At 44.2% G+C, this 22,762-nt stretch overlaps 2 protein-coding genes across 2 annotated transcripts in view; one reads left to right on the forward strand and one right to left on the reverse strand.

The window, feature by feature from the left end:
• The window catches only part of FGF16 (fibroblast growth factor 16), a 12,022-nt gene extending 1,340 nt beyond the window's left edge, over nt 1-10,682 (forward strand). Inside the window, exons 2-3 of the mRNA XM_031554731.1 lie at nt 5,711-5,891; nt 9,660-10,682. Coding sequence (XP_031410591.1) covers nt 5,711-5,891; nt 9,660-9,905 — 427 coding nt within the window. The 3' untranslated portion in view covers nt 9,906-10,682. The remainder of the gene's footprint in view (nt 1-5,710; nt 5,892-9,659) is intronic.
• A 4,396-nt stretch (nt 10,683-15,078) lies between these two features.
• ATRX (ATRX chromatin remodeler) overlaps nt 15,079-22,762 on the reverse strand; it is a 68,190-nt gene continuing 60,506 nt past the window's right edge. The window contains 5 exon segments of the mRNA XM_031554732.1: nt 15,079-17,953; nt 18,765-18,893; nt 19,445-19,540; nt 20,445-20,570; nt 21,534-21,683. Of these exon segments, the coding sequence (XP_031410592.1) occupies nt 17,675-17,953; nt 18,765-18,893; nt 19,445-19,540; nt 20,445-20,570; nt 21,534-21,683 (780 nt within the window). The 3' untranslated portion in view covers nt 15,079-17,674.

Genomic DNA, 22,762 nt, shown 5'->3' on the forward strand with positions numbered 1-22,762 from the left:
TTCCCGTTTGCTGCCCTCCCGGCGCTCAGCCCTTCCGCAGGTGCAAGGACGTGCCTTAGGGAAAGGAAAGGGGAAAAAAAAAGGCGGAGGTGGGGGACGTGGGGTGTGCAGCCGAGCTCTGGCCGTGCCGCTGAACGTAGCAGCAAAAGAAAGGAAGGAACACATCGGAAAATGAAATTCCTGGCTTTTTCTTTCTTTCTTTTTCCACCTTTCTTTTGGCCACTGCAGATATCTATGAGCTAATATGATTTCTTCCCCGTGCATGAATCTCATTAGAAGCGTCTCCCCCGAAGCAGGCAGGGATCGGCTGGCTGGGTTGGTGTCAGAGCTCGGTTCTGGGAGGCTGTTGGAAAGGAGAGGGGAAGCCGAAGGGGACAAATGCTTAGGGGGACCTCTGAAAGGAGAAGATGGAACAACAGGCAGAGTGCTGCGGATTTACCTTACTGTCTGGGATAAAGCTGGAAGACTTCACAGCCTGTATCAGTGTCACACAAGAGTAGGGATCTTTAATGAGACCATATGTAATCTTCCAAAAATGCATCCCAAGCCACAAGCGAAGGAGTACAGTAAGTTTGAGCACAGCTGAGAAAAATTCCCGCTATTTCAGCATCTAGTGCAGGTGTCTGGGTAAGCCATCAACAAGTCCCATGCCAGTGATCTCAGCTTTGTTGTCAACAGGTTGCAAGAAGTGTTTGCGAGACTCGTTACAGTTTTCAAGCGATTTAACTCCTTGCTGAAGGGAATTCTTTTTTGACTTTAATTGTTTGCAACCGGTCCTTTCTGATTCTTCAGGAACACTACTGCTGATGCTGCAGTTGTTGTTAGTTTAAGGCAGGTTTTTGGAACAATTGGAAAAGCTTATCTGCGAACTGTGCTTTTCCATAAACACCAGGTGTGTGTGTAGCGTGTCCTTGCCTAAATCAACAAGAAAGTCATAACCTGCAGGTCAGAGTAAGGTACTAATAGGCTCATGGGGCAAGTGTTCTTTAATTACCCCCAAAAGACACATATCTTTAACCTTTTAAAAGAAACTGAAAGCAAACCCATGGCATCTGTTTGCTTTTTAGTTTAATCTGCCACGTAGCCTTTATATCAGTTCTTTTTACCTATCTCTATACAGTAAACTGTTTCAGATGGCAGTGCTTCTCTCAGTTCCATTTCTTTAAAAGCTGAAAGCATTTCCAAACAAACTTTGGAAAAATGCATTAAACGGGCTAAAACTTTTCATGAATTTTGTGCACTTAAGCTTAAGTCACACTGTGTGTTCAATAAATTGAAACACTGGCATTCCCTAAGTGCTTTAGCAGTCAGCATCCAGCTACGTAAACTAGACCAGACTTCAGATATAAAATATTATAGTTTTCTGCTTCAGGGTTTTCCCAAAGGCAGTGTAAAATAAATAGTTATTTGTTGTAATTGCATGACAAAGCCCCAAAGGATTAGACTGGAATCCTCATGTTCAGATAAAGTTGGACTGAACCTTGCTTCAGCAGAGACTCAAAGCAATAATGTATTGGCACACAGTGTTCACCATCTGCGTTCAGTAGCCATGAATATTTAAATTCCAATGTTACTGGTATGGTTCATATTAGGATGTCATGTATCAATGCATTCCTAAATTTTGCATGCAGCAGTCAGAAAGCAGTAACTTATTGCAGAAATAGGCAGCCTGTATGATTCTGGGGAACTACAGAACTATAGGTAGAGAGATCTTCAGGGTAGCAGTTCAAAGCTGCCTGAAATCTAGGGGCACCTGGGGAAATAGAAATCCATTGTGATGGTTTGGTGGATCTGGCACACGTGGCTGGAAGGTGCTCCCAGATCACATCAGCATATTATTCATCCATGCTTGCTCCACAGATGGCTCCTTGGGATGCCACAGTAAAGGCACGTATCCAGCTGCAGATGGGATGTAGGTGGGAACTGGACTTTGTATTCCCATCTCTGAGTGCTGGAAAGCATTCAGGAAAAAGACAGACAGTATCTGCACCCTCCCATGCACAGCCAGCTCTGAAGTTACCAGACTTCCACAGAAGTCTTCCAGAAAGGAAAAGAATGAGCCAAAGCCCTGGTGATGCAGAATAGAGAATGAAGCAATGGTAAAGGAAGGGTTTTGTTTTGTACCTCAGATTTCAAGGCATACACTCATGGGATACAGGAAAAGTTGCAGCAGAATCTACCCACAATGCCTGAGCAATCGCAGTAACCGCTGCCTCTCATCTGCTGATTGGAGCTCTCTGATGTCACACCTGTCTTCTGGAATGTGACACTCTATACTAGTAAAAATACAGATTCATACGAGAACTCAGCATGCAGCTTATTTTTCCTAGAAGAAGCTTAGTGCAGGATGAAGCCCTCCAGGACCATTGGAAGAAAGCTCTTTTAGACTAAATGGGTGCCCAAATGAGTTCTCTGAACTGGCAGTTCCATCTAAGCCATTCCAGAAAAAAAGTGGAAGCATTTTTAAAACCATGTCTGTTCTCACTGTGTCTGCTAGTGACTTTCCTGTATAAGGAAATAAAGAATGGTCAAAGGCTGGAGAGGGTTTGGACTGACATCGACACCCCTGTGAGAAGAATCCTGAGAAGAAAAGTGAGATAAATTCTCCAGGGAAATCTCTGCCACCGGGAAGCACTCATTTTCTTGTGTCTGTTTTACACCAGCATTCAACAGGTGACTCCAACAGTGCTACTCTTCACTGCAAGTGAAGGGAAACGGCCTCGAGTTTGTACTGGAGACTGATAAAGGGAGAAAAACAAAGCTCTTGGGTACAAATCTGGTAACGGACCCATAACAGAGTCTCTTAGAAAAGCCAGTGAAACCTCCAGAGAAGGTTTTGCAGTAGATTTTGACATCCAGACTCTTGTGCACCTGTTACTGAACAGTTGTTGAGGTTTTTTAGCCAAAGCTTTTGGTTTGTAGACATTAATACAACATCTGAGGTTGTTTCTGTATCCCCACTCATCAATATAGTTGTGTGTGAAGAGACAGGTGCAAGGAGCTGAATTGTTCTTTGAGGGATAGTTTATAGTAATGCGAGAGCGCGTGGGTCTGGCTGCGACAGCGCTTGGGAGATTATGGAGAGCTTTGGTGTTAAATGAATCCAGTTGGAGTCTTAATCAAATCTCTCCGAATATCATCTAGAAAGACTCAAAGAACAAGCAGGATGAATAATCAAAGCGTGAAAAATGAGGCGAGTCCTGGGGGAAGGGAAAAAGGGAAAGGGAGGAAAAAAGTTAAAAAAGGGAGGTCTACCACCAAAACACGCTGCTACAATTTGAAAGAAAATTTCTCCATCTGGCCCCAATGGCTGCTCCATGTGCTACTGCAGATCACATGTAAGAAGCTGCAATTTTGCCTAGTAATTGGAGTGAGTTAAGGACGGTGGATATCTGTTTTTTCAGCCTTCACTCTATCTCCTGACTTTCGTGGGTTTAAGTTATGTTCTTAATGCTATTTCAACACAGTTATCTTCAGTACACACCTTTCAGTGCCACTTTGAGATCACAAAAAGGGAGTATTACAAGTGATGTTGTCAGAAGAGATCATCACAGGCCCACCTTGCAGAAGTCTCTTTCACAAGAACAACAAGCAATGACCTCATCTGCTCCAGATGAGAGGTGTCTCCCCCACTCAGAGAGGGGGGTCAGTGCTGCTCCTGGGTTGCCCATCCCAAGTCAGTGGATTCCTGGGTTCAGGTGCCACAGACAGAGCATGCTTGTGGATATACTTACAAAAAGCTATCAGTTTTCCTTCCTTAATCATCCCTCAGTTCCTAAACAGGATGAGGAATATTTTCCTGCTTCCTAGGCATGAGAGAAGGTAAATTTAAAAAAGAAAAAACAGCATTGCTGAGAACTACATTTCTGCCTATCTACAGCTCTCCAGATACCAGATATTTTTCACTTGACCATTGACTTGTCAGCAGCCTGGGAAACAGTCTGTTTCTAGGTATCCCTGTATTCCTTTCCCCCATATTAATTTTTACTTATTCTTCGGAATAATGGTACCACTATTCAAAAAGAGGGGAGTGAAGTTATCATTATTCAGAAGCAGCAGCTGACATCATGTCTGTAGCACAGGTGGGAACATGGAAGCGTACAGCAGTTCAGTAACTTGCTCCATGTTTCAGGAGTGGTGGCTAGCAGAAGCAGAAGAAAACCCTTCATTCTGCACCTCTTCCCTCCCAGATCATGCTTCTCAGATATGAATACCCAAAGCCAGATGCAATGTGAGCAGAACCAGGTCCTGGTTTGCCTGCCTGGCTTGTGAAGGCACTGCCTGCTCCTAGCAAAGTGTCCCCAGGGTTGAAGGAAAAGGAAAGAGTCAGCTCTCCAGAAAGTCAATAATTCTGGATCCTGCTGGAGAGCCTTGAAGAGAACAGAGGACATCTGTAAAGACTATGCTTGCTTTCTGCTTCAGAGGATCGAATAGGCAATGCGTTGATCATCACAAGCTCAAAGGAGGACAGATTATCCTGCTCTGAGTGTGGCTGAGCATGCATTTCAGCTGGGAAAACTTCTGCACTGATCTAAAAAGCATTTTCTGTTTGTTTCCCTGCTTGTTTCAAGGAATTCCAGTTCTTAAGTCCATGTTTTGTCTCCACTGTGCAGCACCTGCTGGCTCCAGGGAATGCTGGATCAGACATGCAAGCTGTAGAGTAGACAAGGCAAAAGGAGGACAGAAGGCCTGAAAGAGGCAGAAAGAGGAATTCTTGCCCCTAGCACGGCTGCCGGAATCTGCCTGACAATCTGCTCTGAGCAAAGATGTCCATCGGCATGGATCTGCCCTATATTTAGGTGGTGACACGGTTACCCTCTGAAAGTCACCACATCCTCACCTGACCAAGCAGAAGATACATTTCCAAAGCTGAGAGCTGACTGTTGCTGAAGTCAGCTGGCTCAGGTGGCTGTGTGTCATGCGGTGATTTTAGACCAAGGCATACATTTAAGAGGATCAGGAGGTAACCTGATCGGAGCAGTAAGGGGCAATTGCTCAGGACTGGGCATTTTGTGAGCTATATTAAGATACCTGGAGCCAAGCTAAAGGTTAGAGCAACTTTGTCCTCTTCAATGGAGGAGGCATCTCTCCTGTTCATTAGACATACCTGGGACTTCTGTGAAGTTTGAATAGAGCAGGGGCAGGTTCATGGGGCAGGCGGGCTTTTCCAGCCAAAAAGATGCCTGGGAGGGAGAACCAGCAGCTCCCCAGCGCCGAAGCTGCAAAGGAAGGTGCCTTTCAACCCACATGTATCTGAAATTTGGCTTTATCCATGACATCTGTACATATTTGGAGATAGCAAGTACCTTACCAGAGCTGCAGGAACAGGGAAGCCCTGACAGACACCTCTTTGGTGCCTTTTTTCCTTATTACTACTGTAATGATTACTTTAAAGTCTGTCGGACTGTCTTCTCATACCAGAAGCCCAGCGGGCACAAGGGTTACTTTGCTTTTGTTGGAAAAATCCAAAAAACTGCTAATCATGCAAGCACAAATGTCTATCTTTGTCTTTTCTGTGTATGTGACAAAAACAATAGGTGAGCAATCCTTTTCTCATTAGGAAAGATAATTCCTCTTGCAAAAACCAAGTTTGTGATGCTGGAGAGAAATGGATTAAAAACTTACAACACTGCATGCATATAGGAGTGTAGATTTAAGAACTGTGCAGTTATAAATAAAGCAGGGTCTGTAAGAGGCTTTATAGCTGAAAAAGCTGTCTTGTGTTTGTCACCTGGGCCTTGTGTGGCTTTTATCATCTGTGTGATTTGCTTTGCTGTTCTCTTTCAGGGATTTTGGAGTTCATCAGCCTGGCGGTGGGGCTGGTTAGTATCCGTGGGGTGGATTCAGGACTCTACCTCGGCATGAACGAGAGAGGCGAGCTGTATGGGTCGGTAAGTTTAAGATCTTGTGATGATTGCAACTCTGTGTAAGAGACGCGGCAATATGGGCTGTGAGGCTTCACTGGTGTCACAAGCTGTGCCTGTCACAGGCCTCTGATGCCCGTGGGATGCCACATGCTTCCATCTCACCCACTGCTGTTATTGTGTAGGTGACAGCTGTGATGTTTGGGGTCACAGGGAGGGGGACACGCTGTGATGGTCCATGTTGGGGTGCAGCCCCTGAAGTGCTGCACACAGGCACCATTTGGGGCAGTGCCTGGAATGCTGTGGGGTTCACTGTGGTTCAGCCTTTCAAAAACAGGACAGGAATGGTCAGTTAAAGCTGGGTGTTTGGAAATTTTGCATAAAACGAGGTGCTGATGGTGTGGTTTCATGATTAACATCAGCTTTATTGTCCACATGATAGGGATCTGCATGTATCTGCAGATCTGACATTTATATTATAGTTCTCTAATGGAAGCTGAAAGTGCGGTCTGAGTGTTGTTTTTGTTATAACATTCTGTACAACCCCTTCTGGGAGTCTGGGGGAGTTTCTCATAACTATCTGGAAGTGCCCTTTTCAGACTAGTTTTCTGTGTTTTGCCAAAAGCCACATGTAAACTTCTTGTTAGTTTCACTCAACACAAGCTCCTCAATACCTATAAAATCTTCCCTAGCATCACCTACAGGATACTCTCCCTCATTCAGCACTGCTGTAGGATACACAAAGCAGAAATACCCTGTTTCCAATCCAGGCTTAGAGGGGAAGTTTGTCATTTGCTCCCTTGATTTGGGATATGCCTTAGAGCTGTGGTTCCCTGCTCTGGCAAGCAGCTCATGCTGCTATAGAACCAGAAGAAATACACTTTGCTGCTTTTCTGCCCAACAATAGAGAACTTGTATTGGCCTTTACCCACCCTAAGCTAGCTCCAGAAAGAGTGCATCTGTTGGGGCTTTGCTGGGAGAAAGAAACAGCTGCATGCAGAGCAAGCACTGTGCAAAGGTGGGCCAGGGCTGCAGGGAAGGGGAGCTCTGCTGGCATTATAGTCAAAACGTCACATCTTACTAGCTACATTTAATTAACCTAAAGGTTAACTTAATTCCTAATTATTTAACCCAGTTCAATATAAAATAATTATTTTTAGCTAGCTAGAAGAATCACTTCTATTTTGAAAACCTAGTTGCATTCTAGGTAGTTTTTACTAGTGTAAATTTTCTGTTTGATGCACTTCATGTGTTTTTAGTTCAGATGCCCACTACATCTACTTCAACCCATCACCCATGTGTTCTTTTTTTTATAAGTGTCTTTCAAGATCACAGCACTGTGCTGTGCAAAGATACAGTTTTTTAAGAGTGGATCACAATGAATTTAAAGTGAAATAAAATAAACCAGTTTTAAACCAAAGTGGAAGGCACGTACTTCCTCTAACCAAGTCAGATTAATCTCATGGTGTAGAAATTGAAACTTGCATACTGTGCACATAAAGAAGCCTTCAGATAAACTCTGCATAGAGAACAGTAACAATAAATCAGGAGTTACTGTCATCTTTTCTTCTCCCATTCCCATCTATTGAGACTGCTGCAGTCCCCTTTGCTACTTTTGAGACACAGATGCTGAATTTTATATGAGAGAATCAAGGACTAGCATGGATTGTTAACCCTTCTTTATCCACTTCACTACTTCAATAACATCTACCCTAAATAAAAAGTAAGTGCAAGACAGATAAAAAGTCACCAGGATACCATAAAACAGCACAAATATTTTAAACCACACTTCAGAAATCAGGGCTCAGGCCTACAACCATGCAGCAGGACCACTGTTCCGTTGCACTGTTACACTGCAAGGCTGTTCAATAGCTCCTGGAATTGCATCTTTTACTCCTGCCTGCCGAAAATGAGGGCACAAACTTGCTTATATCCGTTGCTTTCAAGCCCTGCAGTTCTCATCAACAAACAGAGTTAATTAAATTTGAGGTCTTAATGCTACATCATAGAAATAACAAAAATAGAATTTTACAGCACTGGAATTCTGGAAGCAGAATTGGCCTTAAGATGTAACTACGGGAGCTCTGTCATTGCATCTTGTACACGAAACACACCGGCAGTAGCACTGGCATTACAACGGTATTTTAGGAGGCTGCAGTGGAATGGTATTTTTAAGATTTCAGCAAGTTCACTTTTTCCCTCCATGCCCACTTTGCAAGCCCTGTGTGCTGAATTAGCAGTGTCAAACACCAATGCTCCTCCTACTGGGACAAGGCTCCCTGGTAATCATGTCCCAGCCTTTCTGTTACACTGACACCAACTGAAGAAGTGCTAGGAGAGCACATGCACTGAGGACATCCCAGCGCTGGGAGGAAAAAAAAATGACATCCTGCAGTCATCTCAGACTCTGAAAAGTTTCATGCCACCACTGTTCCTCCAAGCAACCCCAGGGAAGCAGGCACCACATGGGGACAAGGCAGCAGCACTGCTCTTGTCAGGCAGCAGTTTCCCATGTGTGCTGAGTAGGTGCCATCCTGGAAGAAGGGGGGTAAGCCACATTCACTGATAGGTCTGGGAAGAGAAACCTGCAGTTCCCCAGATCTCAGGTGATGAGAGCTGTGTTGTTGGCTCTTGTTGGCTCTTGAAGGACTCACACATTACCTCAGGGTTGATTTAATTAGCAGCAAAACATTCAAAACAGGTTCTGAGTGCAGGTGAGCTCCTGTATCTTATTACAAAACACCTACTGCAGGCAATAACATTTACTTAGCACTTAGTACAGCACAGATAAGACACATTCCCTACCTAAATAGTTTACTGTGTGGGTACAGTGTTTGTAATATTAGAACATCCTACGTTTGCAGATTGCCTTTCATCTGGAAGGCCTCCAGACCCCCTCCCGGGCCATCCCCATAGGGGACACCAGGCCCTCACTGGAGCACAGCCCCAGAACTGGCATGGAGGGAGTGAGAGGAGCCCACGTGGCATCTGGGTGATGGGCACTGCCTGAAAGCCATCACGTGCTGCTGTTCCCTGGGTGAGGGTCAGAGGTGGCTGTGTGACCCAGCGGCATCCATCCCCCAAGCCCAGCATGGGATGCCTCAGCCATGCACTGGCTCTGCGCCGCTGCTGGCACGCGCTCATCGCATCACCTATCGCCGCCGTAAATCTTCCCAGGTTAGGCATCCAGACCTCCCCGACTCTTGTTATGGCCTCACATCACAGCTATCTGCTGCTTCAGAAGATGAAAGGCCTGAGGAATGCTTTCATTCATGTTACAGTGTGTATTATTTTATTACGTGCCTTGAACTTTCAAAGTGGCACTCGCCGCTGTTTAAATCATTCCAACGCAGTGCTCTCTGGTCCTGCCGGGAGGTGCCCCTTGCCACAGAGCACATTTGCTGTGTGCAGCCCTGCGTGGGCACCCCCTGCACAGCACACAGATGCCGGCACCACCGCCGGTCCCACAGCAGTCTCCACATTTACACTCCATTGCAGACACCTGGCTGCCACGCTCAGAGTTTTGCAGCAGCCTTGTGTTGCGAGCCTTTGCAAATACACCTCCTCCTTCCATCTCCTTCCTCCACCTCCTTCAGAGGCCTTTGAGTGCAGGCACGTGCCAGTTTCCAGCTCTCACCCACAGGAATCAGCCCTGGCAACACAGTCTCCCTTCTCAGGACAGCCAGCAGCAGGTAGCTAAGAGAACCATAGAATAATAAAGTGGAGAAAATAGCAAGATTTTTAATTTTTTTTTGACACGTATCTTTTTCTTCTCCCACCTCTGCCCCAACGCAGAAGAAGCTCACAAGGGAATGTGTTTTCCGAGAGCAGTTTGAAGAGAACTGGTACAACACGTACGCCTCAACGCTCTACAAGCATCCGGACTCGGAGAGGCATTACTACGTGGCTCTGAACAAGGACGGCTCGCCCCGCGAGGGGTACAGGACTAAGAGACATCAGAAATTCACTCACTTTTTACCAAGGCCCGTGGACCCTGCCAAAATACCTGCAACGTACAGAGACCTCTTCCACTACAGGTGATGTTTCCTGCAGCTGCCCCATCAATGTACATACTTAGTGCTCTGGGAAAAAGCTTGGGAGCCCATATTAATAGTCATTCCATCATTCCTGTAAATGTAGATGACATAGGAAAGCACTTACGTTGACTCCAGACACTGCTGTTCCTCCTTGTTTCAAGCGTATATCAAACCTGGGTTATTTATGGGGGTGGGGATAGGGGTAGGGAGGGAACCCTACATATAATCTTTCATTTTCGTTCACTTTCTTTACTTGGTGGCTGTAAGAGAGGCCAAAGTCAGTGTTATGGTTGCTTAAAAGAACAAACAGGCAAGCAAACTTGTTAACCAGGGAAAAAAATAAACCAACTAGAATTTAGGAGAAGGAAGGAAAACAAAAGACCACAGAATTGCTCCAGATGCCTCTGATGAGCTCGGGGTGGTTTCTGGCTAAGAAGCAGCCTTTCAGATGGCACCCTGCTGCAGCAGCCCAGCAGTTTGCTACACGGATGATACTACGTGGACTGGTCCTGGCGTGTGGGGTTTTTCCTGCTGTTGGGGTGGGAATGGGGTGAGGAACATTATTCAGATGTAAGCATGGATACTGTGCATAGGGACAAAACTATTTATAAAATGTATATGATATTTATTTTATATATTTATTTATTTCAAAATAATTTTATTTTTAATGAAAGATGCTATGACCGGATTTTCATCAGGAAGAATAAGGTCCTAATGAAACAGGAAAAAAAAAAAAAGAGTTTTAAGAGCTTATTGGCAATAAAATTGTCTTTATATTGTAGATTTCTCGCTAGCCCTTTTTTTTGGTACTCCATAATGACTAACCCAGTATTTTCTGATTGATACGAACACCATCCATAAAAAGGCTTGGGATGGTAAAGATAAATTTTATGAACTTGTACAAGGGCAACATCAAATGTGCAGCTGGAATGGACCTGGCCAGCGTGAGCCTACTGACATGAGCGGCTGGACATCCAACAAACCCTGGAACTGCAGATTCAGTCCTCTGTGGCAGCAGGGACAAAAGAGGTCCTCAGGCCAAGCACCAGCACAGCACAGCCCTGGAAGATCCCGATGGGATTGCCCAAAAGCTCGCCTCACTGAAAGGAACCTCGCTGGCACAGCCAGCACCCTCACGTTCCTGCTGGGTTTGTCCTTACCACAACTTCATTTCTCCAACCACAGTTTCTCAGCCTCCACTTTTCAAAGCCGCTCGGGTGAAATTTCAGCCTCTTCAGCTCTACTCCCCACGTTCCCAGAAGGAACAATCCAGCTTCTTCATAGCCCGTGTACTGCTAGCAAGGCGGCCGCTTTGGGGCCCGGTGCTCCTGGCCACCTTCCATCCTCTCTGCCACCTCCCAGGTCCCCGCTGCAGCATTTGCTACCCAACGTCCCAGCCGGTGCCGCAGCTGTCACAGACAACAGTCTGCAGATTGCAATGAAAAGATTAAAGGAGCTTTACCTTGAATGATCTAGACATGGAGGAATTTAATCCCGTGTTTGAAATAAAAAATGTTTATTTACCTTTTTCCTCTGAGTCATTGCTGAAACATCTAATCCTCAGCAGCCATGTCAGGAGCACGATCGTTCACGAAAAGTGTCCTAAAGTGTACTTTTGACCTTAGCAAAGGGAAAACTCAGCTCTCCAGCTTCAGTTTGCAGCACCATCTGCATCCTGCTGGTGCTCATGGTTGTCTGGGGAGGCAAATCCCAGAGGGGCCGCTGAGGGAGGCGGCCAATGACCCTCCCTGCTGGCTGTCTGCAGCCAGTGATTTCCTTTACACCTGAAGATAAAGTTAATGCTGAAGATGCTGTTTCTCATATTCACAAATGAAGGTAAAACCTGATCTGAGCAATGTGCTTTTTGACAACTTGAAAGAGATCTGATTTGGACCATGCCACTGAACTGGTCCTCCAACGTCAGGATCCAGGATCAGACTTGGAAGGAGGCTCCTGCTGCAAAAGGACACGCAGGCGCAAGAGCGATGGCACAGAACTGCTTTTAAGGATCCACGTTCAAAAAATAGCATTTGTAAACAGCAAAAGCTGCAAAGAATTCACTGAAAACAGCTTTGTAGAGGTTGGTACCATTCCTCATGTGGGACATTCTTTAGGGGAAATTCAGCATTGTTTAATCCCACTGTAATGGTTACTTCCAGCAGGAATTTACTGAGTTAGGTTCTGGTTCAGCAAAATACTTAAACGTATGAGTAATGTGACTGTACTGGGACCTTAGCAGCAGCAGAATCGATGACCACAGACTTTGACTGTGCTCTGAGTTGCAGTGGGTGCAGCTGGCGATGCACAGCACGTGCAATACTTCTCTTTCCCTTTGTGTGTGCATGAAGACACACTCACCTCTTGCACACTGAGGCAGAGCTGACCGCCTTCTCTTTCAGCCATCACCACAGCTGCTCATCCTGCCAGCACCCTGTTTGACACACACTTTGGGCAAACCTCAGAGATGTTGTTCCTCCTGCAGGAGCCTTGTGCCTGTTTTGTTCCCACCTGACAGGGCTGTTTCACACACAAAAACCCATAGATCTGAAAACACAACCGTAAACAGAGCAAAGGATGTGGTTTTTTAGCAGTTCTCCAATTGGAGAAAGCTGGGCGCGTAATAATTGAAACTTTATCCTGGAACAGCTGTGTAAAGCAGGAGGGAGGAGGTGAGCAGCAGAGTGGGATGGTTTCCTGAGTCTCACTACAGAAGGGTGCAGACATGGAGGAAAACTCTTAGCATGAGGCCAGAGCAGCACTGAGCGCACCGCAGCACAAACCTGGCTTTGGGGCGAGCTAAGGTGGGGACAGCTGGGAGGAACAAATGGTGACTCCTAGGTGGCCTCAAGGACATCCTCCCAGAGACCAGCATGCCAGCAGCTTGGGGTCACCCAGTGCCTCCGCAGGAGAGAAGTGGAGGGGATTTGCCTCCCCTACAGAACACAATGGAGTGCCTAAAGCTCCACGGCAAGTCGAGAAAGTCTGTCCTGAAAGGTGAGGAAGGTGCCCTTCTGGCTGTGCTGCCTCACAGAGCAAAAAGAGACCTGCTATCGCTGCCAACAGAAGCCAACATAATCGTGAAAGGACACTTGGCAACAGCACATCCCCAAAGGAGAAGGGCCAGATTCTTGTTGGTAGCAAGGAACGGACACCTGCATCCCTTGGGCAGTGCCAGTGGGAGAAGAGAAGCCTGGGACCTGATCTGAAGTGCGATGTCATCTCCCCCATCCCAGTAGCTGGAGCTGACTTCCGGACTGGAGGGTTTGTTGAAATATTGGTCATCTTGATGGCAGGAGCAGTCTCTGCAGGGCAGCATCTGCCTCTCAGTCCAGACAGCTTCACGTAGACAAAGGCACTGCGAGGAAATAAAGTGAGGTTACTGAGCATTCCCCCCAAGCCACAGGAATGGAGCACACTGAGGGTAGTAACTGCATTACCTGGTGTCTCTGTGCCATTTATCGGCCCACAGATGTGGGTAAATCACTTCTCCACACTCCGGTGAACAGAACATTTGCCAAGACCTGGCTGGAAAAGCACTGGGTCAGAAGAAACGCGGTGGTGACGTGTGCTGAAAATAATTCTCATTTTGGGGCAAACATACATTGTAGGTTGATGCACTTCTTCAAATGCTGCCGGCACTGGGGCAGCCATCCCAGAGAGCCCTCCCAAGGGCAGGGCAGCTCCCTGGGGGAAGCACTCTGTGGCCTAGGCTGTACAGATGCAGCCCCCGGTCCGGATTTTAAGGTAAAGTCAAAAACATCTGCAGTCAGATGGGGAAAGCAATCAGCACAAGTCAACACAATGGCTGCCATCCGCGTGTCACCGGCAGCCAAAATGCCCATTTGGGAATGAGAACATAAAGTCATACAGCAGGACTTAAACCAAGCAAGTTGTGCAAGACTTTCTATTTCTCTCAAAGCAAAGAACTGCTCTGGAGCTGTGAATTCTCACCATGGGAACGCAAAGCAAGTAGTTCTGTACCTGTGTTGGGTAGTTTGGTGTCAAAGATCTGCGAGGCCGGACCACTGGGGCATCCTGTGCTCTTCCCTAACCATACCTCACTGTTACCAGTGTCATGTATCCAAGTGCAGCTGATGATGGTGAGACACGACAAGCACACGCCTCCACCTGCGCTGCTTCCAGTGGGTGTCAGCAAGGATCCACAGACAACACACACGTTTGTGTGTACAAAATTCTATTATACAAACAGGCACTGCACTGCAATTAAGCTTTGAGTAAAGCCCAGGTACCACACACCGTTTCATATTCAGCATCTCCAACAGCTCCAACGTGCAACATCACTGAATACAGAATCAAAGGGGCATTTGGAGGTCAGGCTTTGATGGGGCTGAGCAAAAAGAGGACATCCTCCCTTCCTCCCTCCTTCTCTCCCCCTGCGCTCAGCCCCAGCCCATCTCACCCTGCCCTCAGTCCCTCTGCCCTTCTCCAGTGCAGCGTCCCCACTTTCAACCTCAGCTCTTTGCCAAAACCCTCCTGCACCCCCGCCTCCCAGACACCCCTACATCACCAGGCACAGCAGGAAGGGGGCTCTGACTGCTGAAAAAATACTTTGTGTTGCTGCTGTGTAGCAACAGCCTGCATGGAGACAAACCAAGGTCCTGTGCTGGAACAGAAACAATGGATCCCACACGCCTCAGGACTCAGACCCTTTGCTGCAGATCTCCTAGGCTGCAGCCACTGAAGGCAGTTCCTGCAGACTCTTCCGACCCACAGCACCTCTAAGCACAGCTGGCTTTCAGCCTCTCACAGCAGCACAGCTCTCCTGAACCTACAGCTAGGCAGGCGAGATTTAATAACTAAGAAAGTAATTAAGAAGTACAAAAAGAGGTTGGAAGACCTAAATTCATCGTTCAAATTAGACGAAGCAGAACTTCCCCTTGCTCTTAATGGTTCATCACTGCTGGGTGACACCTCGCTGCTCATGGCTTCTAACAGACCAGCTGCAGAAGGCACTGCTAACGCACGCAAGCTGGAAACCTGTCTCCTCAACTGCCCTCGCTAACAATTAACACCCACGTCCCATACCAGGAACCTCACTGAGGCAGAACATGAGAGCTTGACTCGCAGTACAGCACCAGTCCGCAGTTCTCAGCAGATGAGGTCTCGTGGCTACGTGGAGATGATGCGGAACTGCAAACGTAGCACAAGGCACACAGTGTATTTTGGTCACTTTATTAAATGAGATATTAAATAGTTTAAGATTCAACTACTAAACAGCACTTTGAATGGTGAAAACACAGATACTTGATTCATACTTGAATGCTTCTTGTCCTTTAAAAACACATCTCCAGTCCTTATATATATTACAAAACAGCCTTATAGGAAGAGGTGACACCTTTTCTATAGTACTTAAGATATTTAATACAGAACTGAAAAGCCATCTAATAGAAACAAAGGCAAGTCTTCACAGCTGTATGATTTCAGCAGCCAAAGCTGGTTGATGGACTGAAACATTACTATACAACTGGGACAAAACATATACAATATCACAATACTAAGCAAAAACGCTTTACATCCAAAGGAATAAACAGGTTACAAAATGTGGAGAATTTAGCAGGCAAAATTGTATTACAAGCAACATTTTTATTCGCCGTCTTAAGCCATCTCATCTAGTTAAAACATCTAAAACAAATATAAAAATGAGCTTTTTGTTATCTTATTGATGTATGTTCTGTCTTTAAATATTTGTTAAAGCTTGATGTTATACTCAAAGCGCGTTGTTATGCAGCTAAAATGTCAAGTGAGAAACATGTATGCAAAGTGGTCCAAGTTTTACTTCAATGCTTATCTCAGCTTTCTTCTTATGCTTCTGTTATCCATAGTTTTGTCCAGAATGAAAAAAATGTGCTGTTAAATGTTGCCTAAAACTTCCACATTTAAGTCTTTTGAGTTACTGTAAAACTCCATTGAACATTCCCAGGTTTGGTAGAAGATACTTCTCTTATTCAAGACGCATAGGAACATCAGTGAGAGTTGCCCAGAGTACATTTGCCTTCAAATGTTTGTCTCAAAGTCTCACATTCTCATTTTTTCTAGTGTGAATACACCTCTTTTTGCTCCCTTCCCCCCAGGTTAAACCTAACAGTAGAGCTGGCAAAGCTCCAGCACACAGGAGAGGTTCATTTGTGGCACCTTGTAACAAAGAGTCCACGATGGCAACGTCAGCCTTTGCAACAGATCAGAGAAACTGTCCAGATCACAAACCAAGTTTTGATCACAACATGAAACATCACGTAAGATTTGCTCATTTAGATGCAAAAAACCTTTTGTTCATCCAGGTCTATTAAGTTCCAGAAGTCAAAACAGTTTTACTTCACGTCAGCAAGCCAGAAGAGTCCAGCAACACCTACAGCAAATGCTTCCATCTGCTCCTCCAGAATTCTCTATCTGTTCCCCATACTCCATACACTGTTGCCTCAAATGCTTCCGTCCTTTACTCCCAGATTACAAACGCTTTTATTCTTTTGGGGGAAGAGCCAAGCAAGCTATATTCAAAAAAGAGCCCTGTTTGAGTTTAGTTAGATCTCCACGAGCACAAAAACTGTGGCTAAAGAGAGTGCTAATGATATATAATAAACCAGAAGTTCATCTGCAGTCTATGTAAAAAACCCAAAAGAATTGAGCTCTTTGTGTATACTAAGGTATGTTTTCACACAAACGAAAGGGAAGGGAGAGGAGTGCATAACCAAAACTGATGTAGCGGAGGAAAAGTTATTCCTCTGCCCTGGTATCTTGGGAAGCTATGAGAGCCCCTTCCAGTAACAAATCAGCGATGGTTGTGCCATTTTAAAGTTGATTATGTAACAGGGTTTGACCCTGCCCACCATCAATATTCCAACCCCCCAAAACACCAGGAATTTTGTTTTCTTGGCCTGTCTCCTGCTGTTGGCAAAGGGAAGAGACAGCAGCACCAGCAATAAGGAGTTAACAGAAATGTGCTTTGCACTGGACTCCGCAGAGAGCAAAGGAAAAACATCTCCAGACCACCAGTTGCTATTCCATCACGTAAAACTGAAAATAAAAAATAGGCAGAAGACTGAGGAAGATCACTTTTCTTCCCCAAGTCACTATTTAAGGCTGTATACACAGTTTCTATGTAACTGTGTGACTTCGAAGTTTCAGAGCAGTAGTACTTAAGAATATTGCACTCATTTCTGTTTCAGAGTGTTTTCAGTTCCTATGCTTCAGGCAGCATAGATGATACAGTATGAGTCCAGACCTCAGTCAAAAGGAAGCTGAATTATTTCTGTTACAATATTCCCACTAACTTTAAGAAATGGGTAAGCAGAAAAGTATTCCATAATTTGAGGAATCAAGTCTAATCAAGAACTCAGCTGTGCACAACTCACATATGGTATACTGAAACGTACAGACCTGCAGTCCTTCCTAAGCTTCTCAAATCTGATGATAGCTTCACAGCTACTGAAAGCAAGCATAGGAGTTTAGACAGGAAACCTGCGGAGATACTACTGTTATGGGAGAACTTGTTTTCACTGAAAACAACTTGGTATCTCCTGTACTCAACATATGTAAGAAGATTCTAGGCAACATCACTGACAACAAGGGAAAACATTGTCCTACTTAAACAAAGCTGAAGCACTAATATGGAACATGGCATTTAAGGGGACCAACCAAACTTCTTTTTTTTTTTTTTTTTTTACTTTACAGTTGAGTTCTGTTAAGCCATTGATTCCTAAAAAAATAAAAGTTCTTTCTCTGACTTTAACAATCCTTTAGGCTTTTAGTGCAAAATCACATCGATTTCCCTTGGGAAGGCCCTGCATTTTTGCCTCTCATTGGGGGTGGTGCTCGCTGTAAAGGCGGCGGCTGCATACCACCAGATACTGACTGATACATTCCTCTCATATCTATCTGTTGGTAGTTGGAAGGATTCATGATTAAATTTGGAGGCTTTGGCATCATGAGATGACTCATTGCTGTTTGCTGGTAAGACATGTGCTGTTGCTGCTGCTGATTGTACTGCTGCTGTAGTCTTCTGTTCATGAGTATCCTCTGAACACAACTGATCAACTGTGAAGGGAAAGCAGAGCTGTTAGAAGTGCACGACCTGCCTCAACGCTGCAAGTATCAAGTTCAGAGTTAAAATCAATTTGTTCAGGATAGCATGGCTGAGTGAAAAAGCACTATTGTTATCACCATTACTAATGTGATGGTATTCACCAGCTGATTACTGCAGAAACCATTTAGTAACACCATTTAGGGCTAAGTTCTCTTAATGATTTGCCTATTGCATTTCATACCACATTTGGGTAAGTTCCTACTTGCACTATCCTGTGAAATGACTCCCTAGAACAAATCGCAGCTTTTTTTTGTCAAGTATTATTAATCAGCCCTTTGAAAGTCCTGCATGTGAATCATCACTGCACATTTGCCTAAGAGAAACTCTTCCAACTGACATAAACTGGGCAACTTTCAGATTTTGCAAAATAATTCTAAGCTAAAAGATGTTACCAATACTTTCTATGATTCATCTTTAGCTCTGGGAATTAGATTTCTCTTTAAGCTTCATTACTTTCAAACAAACTACTTCAACAGAAAAATCTGGTGAGGATTTTTTTGAAATGATCTTCTCACGGAGTCTCCCTGGATGAGGTTGAGTAATCCAATCCAGCACACTGCACAAGTCAACAACTCCCGATATTACATCATACACACCATTACACAATGCCAGCAAATACCTGACCCGTGGAAACACAATCTGTGAGTAAGTATTTATGTATCTAAACATAGACCTCTACTCTATACACACACACGAAAACTTCATACTCAATATCTCAGTTCAAACTTGGACAGTCGATCAAATAATTATTAGGTATTTTACCATCTGTTGTTTAGTAAGGACGTCGTTATAGATGGCTTCTCGTCGCTTAACATCAAGCTCTTGGCTTGCCTGTCTACTCAGGGCCAGGGCCTGCACTTGGCTCTCTGTAAGCGTTACATTCTCTTTCCACTGAAAAGGAAAAAAATTGTCCTAGTGTTAGTCATTTTGACAGAGTGTAACGGTGACTGAGGTCCTGCATTATATTCGGAGTTGCATCAGGAGTTAAAGCACAGCCCAGTTCCTAGAAAATACAAAATTATACTTCCCTAGAATTAGAACTAAGAGTTAGCAGCTCTTAAAACTACCAGTTTCAGTAATACGTCTCTAGATTACTGGAAACAAGTAAGAAAGGCATGAATCCAAGATAGATATCTAAGGACAAGAAACAGGAAATGCTTCTTATTTCTGTACAATTATTATACTTGTTTGTAGAAAGCTGGGATTTTCAGTGCAAAGCCAATAATAATGGTTAAGTGTTAGCCTGGTAAGGCTCTGTGATATCCAGATGCCATGAAGGGTTACTGCAAGCTGCAGTGATAAAAGTTAGCACAAACTGGAAATCACTGTCATTAATAACACAACAATATAGCTGAATCATCACATACAACAGTCATTAATGTGATAACATCCAACATTTTCCCATCTCCCCGTTTAGACCTACAGTTGTCTACTGTACTCACTATAGTTGAAATGATGTCTTCAAGGGGCTGAATTCTTGCTGCAGTTACACTGTTGGTTGCTTCCACAACCTTCTCTCTTCCTTGATTAATGAGGTCCTGAGAAAACATCAGTAAATTAACTGTAAAGAAAGCATTTCTTTGTCATCTTGTTTATATTTACATCTCCAGAGTAAGTATCTAGACTTGATTACATTTTTCTTCTCATTTGCACAAGCCGGTGAGTAACAAAATAGCCTCTAACATTCACACAAAGGAAATTCAGCATACAGTAACTGAACTACGTATATCAATCTAGCGACTTGTACAGGAGACATTATTTATATCAAAAAAATATTTTGGTACCCAGATGTTTTCAGATCATCACAAGACTGATGCTTTTCTTCACAGGCAAGTCTTTCGCAGTACTGAGTTGGATGATGTTGCAATCTCAACACATTCTGTGAGCTCAAACTGCCATGAAATATTTTAGCACAATGCTGGCTCACAGCATCCATTACTGCACAAGTATATGCAACATGGGTGCCCCCCAGTCTGCATTCTTTGTTAGCGGTTTTCTGTTCTTTTATACAAATTCTTTAACCAGACTCTACAAGGTATCCTAAGACAACTGTGCTTCAACCACTGCAGTTACAGCCTGGCATCCTATCAGGAAGAACTGAAGGTAACTGGGAGTGGAGCACATATTCCTCTCTGCCATTCCTTCTCAGACACGAGACTGAGGCACAAAAGCTCAATGTGGTTAATTCACATCTGCAAAGAATGCAGAATTTCCCACAATCCCAAGATACTATACAGGTGTAGGTACTTCAGTTTATATGCACAGAACTTAGACACCAGTTCACCAATAAGAAACTACAACAAAAAAGGCAATTATTAACAATAGGAGACAATTATATAATAGGAGGACATCTACGAACGACCTTCACCACCCACATGCAACAGAGTAACACAGGCACTCTTACAGCAACGCAGATGTTACGTTACTTGGATCACTGCTCACCTCCAGCTGTTGATTGCTCATCGCTGACAGAGCACCCAAATTGAAAGGAATATACGGGGTTTGAGAGTTGAAATTAGTGGGAAGCATGTTGGTCCCTGTTGGCATGTTGAAACGCATGGTCAAGCCCTAAAACACAAAGCATACACCTGTCTGTCCAAGCAACTGGAATACATTCCATCCTTCTCTCATTACACATGAACTGGCACACACAGGTAAGTCTGTCCCATCACACTAAAGAGCTCTTCCAAACCCCAAGTCAAAAGGACACGTTAAGCACAGGGAAACTTCAATTCTAGTTCTGAGTTAATACATGAGTTTAGCTTAAATATTTGGAACACTAAGAAAAGAGCAGCCAAGGTTTGTTGCTATATTTACAGTTGTTTAAGATCCATCTTGTAATTGCAAACCCACTACCTAACATCAATACTGACTTGATTGTTACAAAATTGTGAAGAACTGAAGTGGGGAATTTATTAACAGGAATATAAAGTTTATCTCCCACTTGGATTTCTCATGGAGCAATTTTCATGCTCTGAAACACTGACTGAATCACACACACACACACACACACACACACACACACACACACACACACACACACACACACACTCCCCATTGCTCTCACCAATTCATTATTTTCTTCATTCAATCACTACATAAAGTATCCAGTAAGCAAGATACAGGAAAAAAGGGGGGAAAAAAAAAAGGCAAATCCCTTGCTGCAGATGTCTGTATGCTTGTGGGATTTTGGTGAACAGTTCTGTAATCATATACCTTTAATGACAGTACAAATATTCTTTAAATTGCAAAAGTGAGATATTACACAGGACTCCAACTGATTGTTATCATGAAATTAAAAAAAAAAAGATAAACACTAGCATAAATAGTATAGAAATGTAAATAGCATAAAATAGCACTAAGAGAGCAAATGAGACACGGTATCCCCATTTTTCTAGATAGCTTGCTTCACGTGCCTACTTCCTGGCCTATCAGAAAAGTTATTTTCCCAAAACAAACTGAAAAGATAAGCAGTACTTAAATACAGAATAGTTATTTTTGTGTACAGCAAACTCATACAGATAATTTTACCTTCTTTTCTGCCTCATATTCTGCCCAGGCCGCCTTCCTTTCCTCTTCGGTGAGCTCCTCTTCCTCCTTATGGTCCAGGAGTGAATCATGCTCGTGATACCCTACTATATACTCCTTATTGATTTGAAGCAATTCTGCCAGGATTGTATCCTGTTCAAATGAAGAAGAGATGATAAAACACAAAGTCACTCGACAGCTCTACTGTGTTTACTTTTGGTGCATGCCTCACTGCTCAGACCCAACTTTTTCACTAATAGCAGCTCAAAGCTCTTCAGAGAAACAAAATTTAAAAAGAATTTAGAAGCACAACTTTCCTCTGAGGGAGGGTAATGGATTAACAATCTGTTGCAGAGATGACAGTCAAATCACTTAATGAACCACAGGAATGTACTCAGATTCCACAACAATAAATGCAGTTTAAGAAACTAAAAGGAATGGAATGTGCTAAATGATTTTCCTTTGCTCAGGCTGGGTACCTGAGAGGGCCTACCAACCTCCTGCATCCACGAGCCATAGAGCACCTCCACTGGCTTCAAAATGCTGAGCAGCACTTCGGCCCAGCAGCTGGCCGCCAGCTCCAGCAGAGAAGTGCAGAGAAGGCAGCTTTCTTAAAGCTGTCAAGATGGACGTTCAGACAAACAGTCCCTCATCCATTGAGGCTACAAGAGGCCACATTGCTGCTACAAGTGGGTTTCTTCAGCAGGCAGCCATTTCGCCTTCTATACTGCACAACACCCTTCATGCTTAATTGCTTTTAAGGTTAACTGAAATGTTTACAGCGTTCTTTATAACTGCAAACTATAGCAGTTTGGTTTACAGATACGCTAAGATTTATATTAAAATGTATTTTAAAATAAAAAACCCCTACTACTGTTTTCTAAAGGGAAAGTTACTGGCAAGCTGAGCATTTCCTGGAATTGAGAAGCTGCTCGCCCAACTACCCAGCTGGCCTACGGATGACACACACCAATAAATCATCATCTCAATTAAGAGATGACATAAAAATAGAAAATGAATGGGAAGAGCTGGTGTTTCAAGGTAAGTTAGTTCACAATGATTTAGCAGTCCCCATTTGCACTGAGTATACAGTCCTGTCTCCACAGCTGTTCAGAGATCAGCGTGCCTGAGAAAGCTCCTGCACTCCTCAGCATTCAGCCTAGGGCTAATAAAACATAGACATCAATCCAGCAAACTTCCTGAACCGGTTCTGGAATGAATTACAGAGAATA

Source organism: Meleagris gallopavo, chromosome 9, assembly GCF_000146605.3.
Source record: "Meleagris gallopavo isolate NT-WF06-2002-E0010 breed Aviagen turkey brand Nicholas breeding stock chromosome 9, Turkey_5.1, whole genome shotgun sequence".
NCBI lineage: Eukaryota > Metazoa > Chordata > Aves > Galliformes > Phasianidae > Meleagris > Meleagris gallopavo.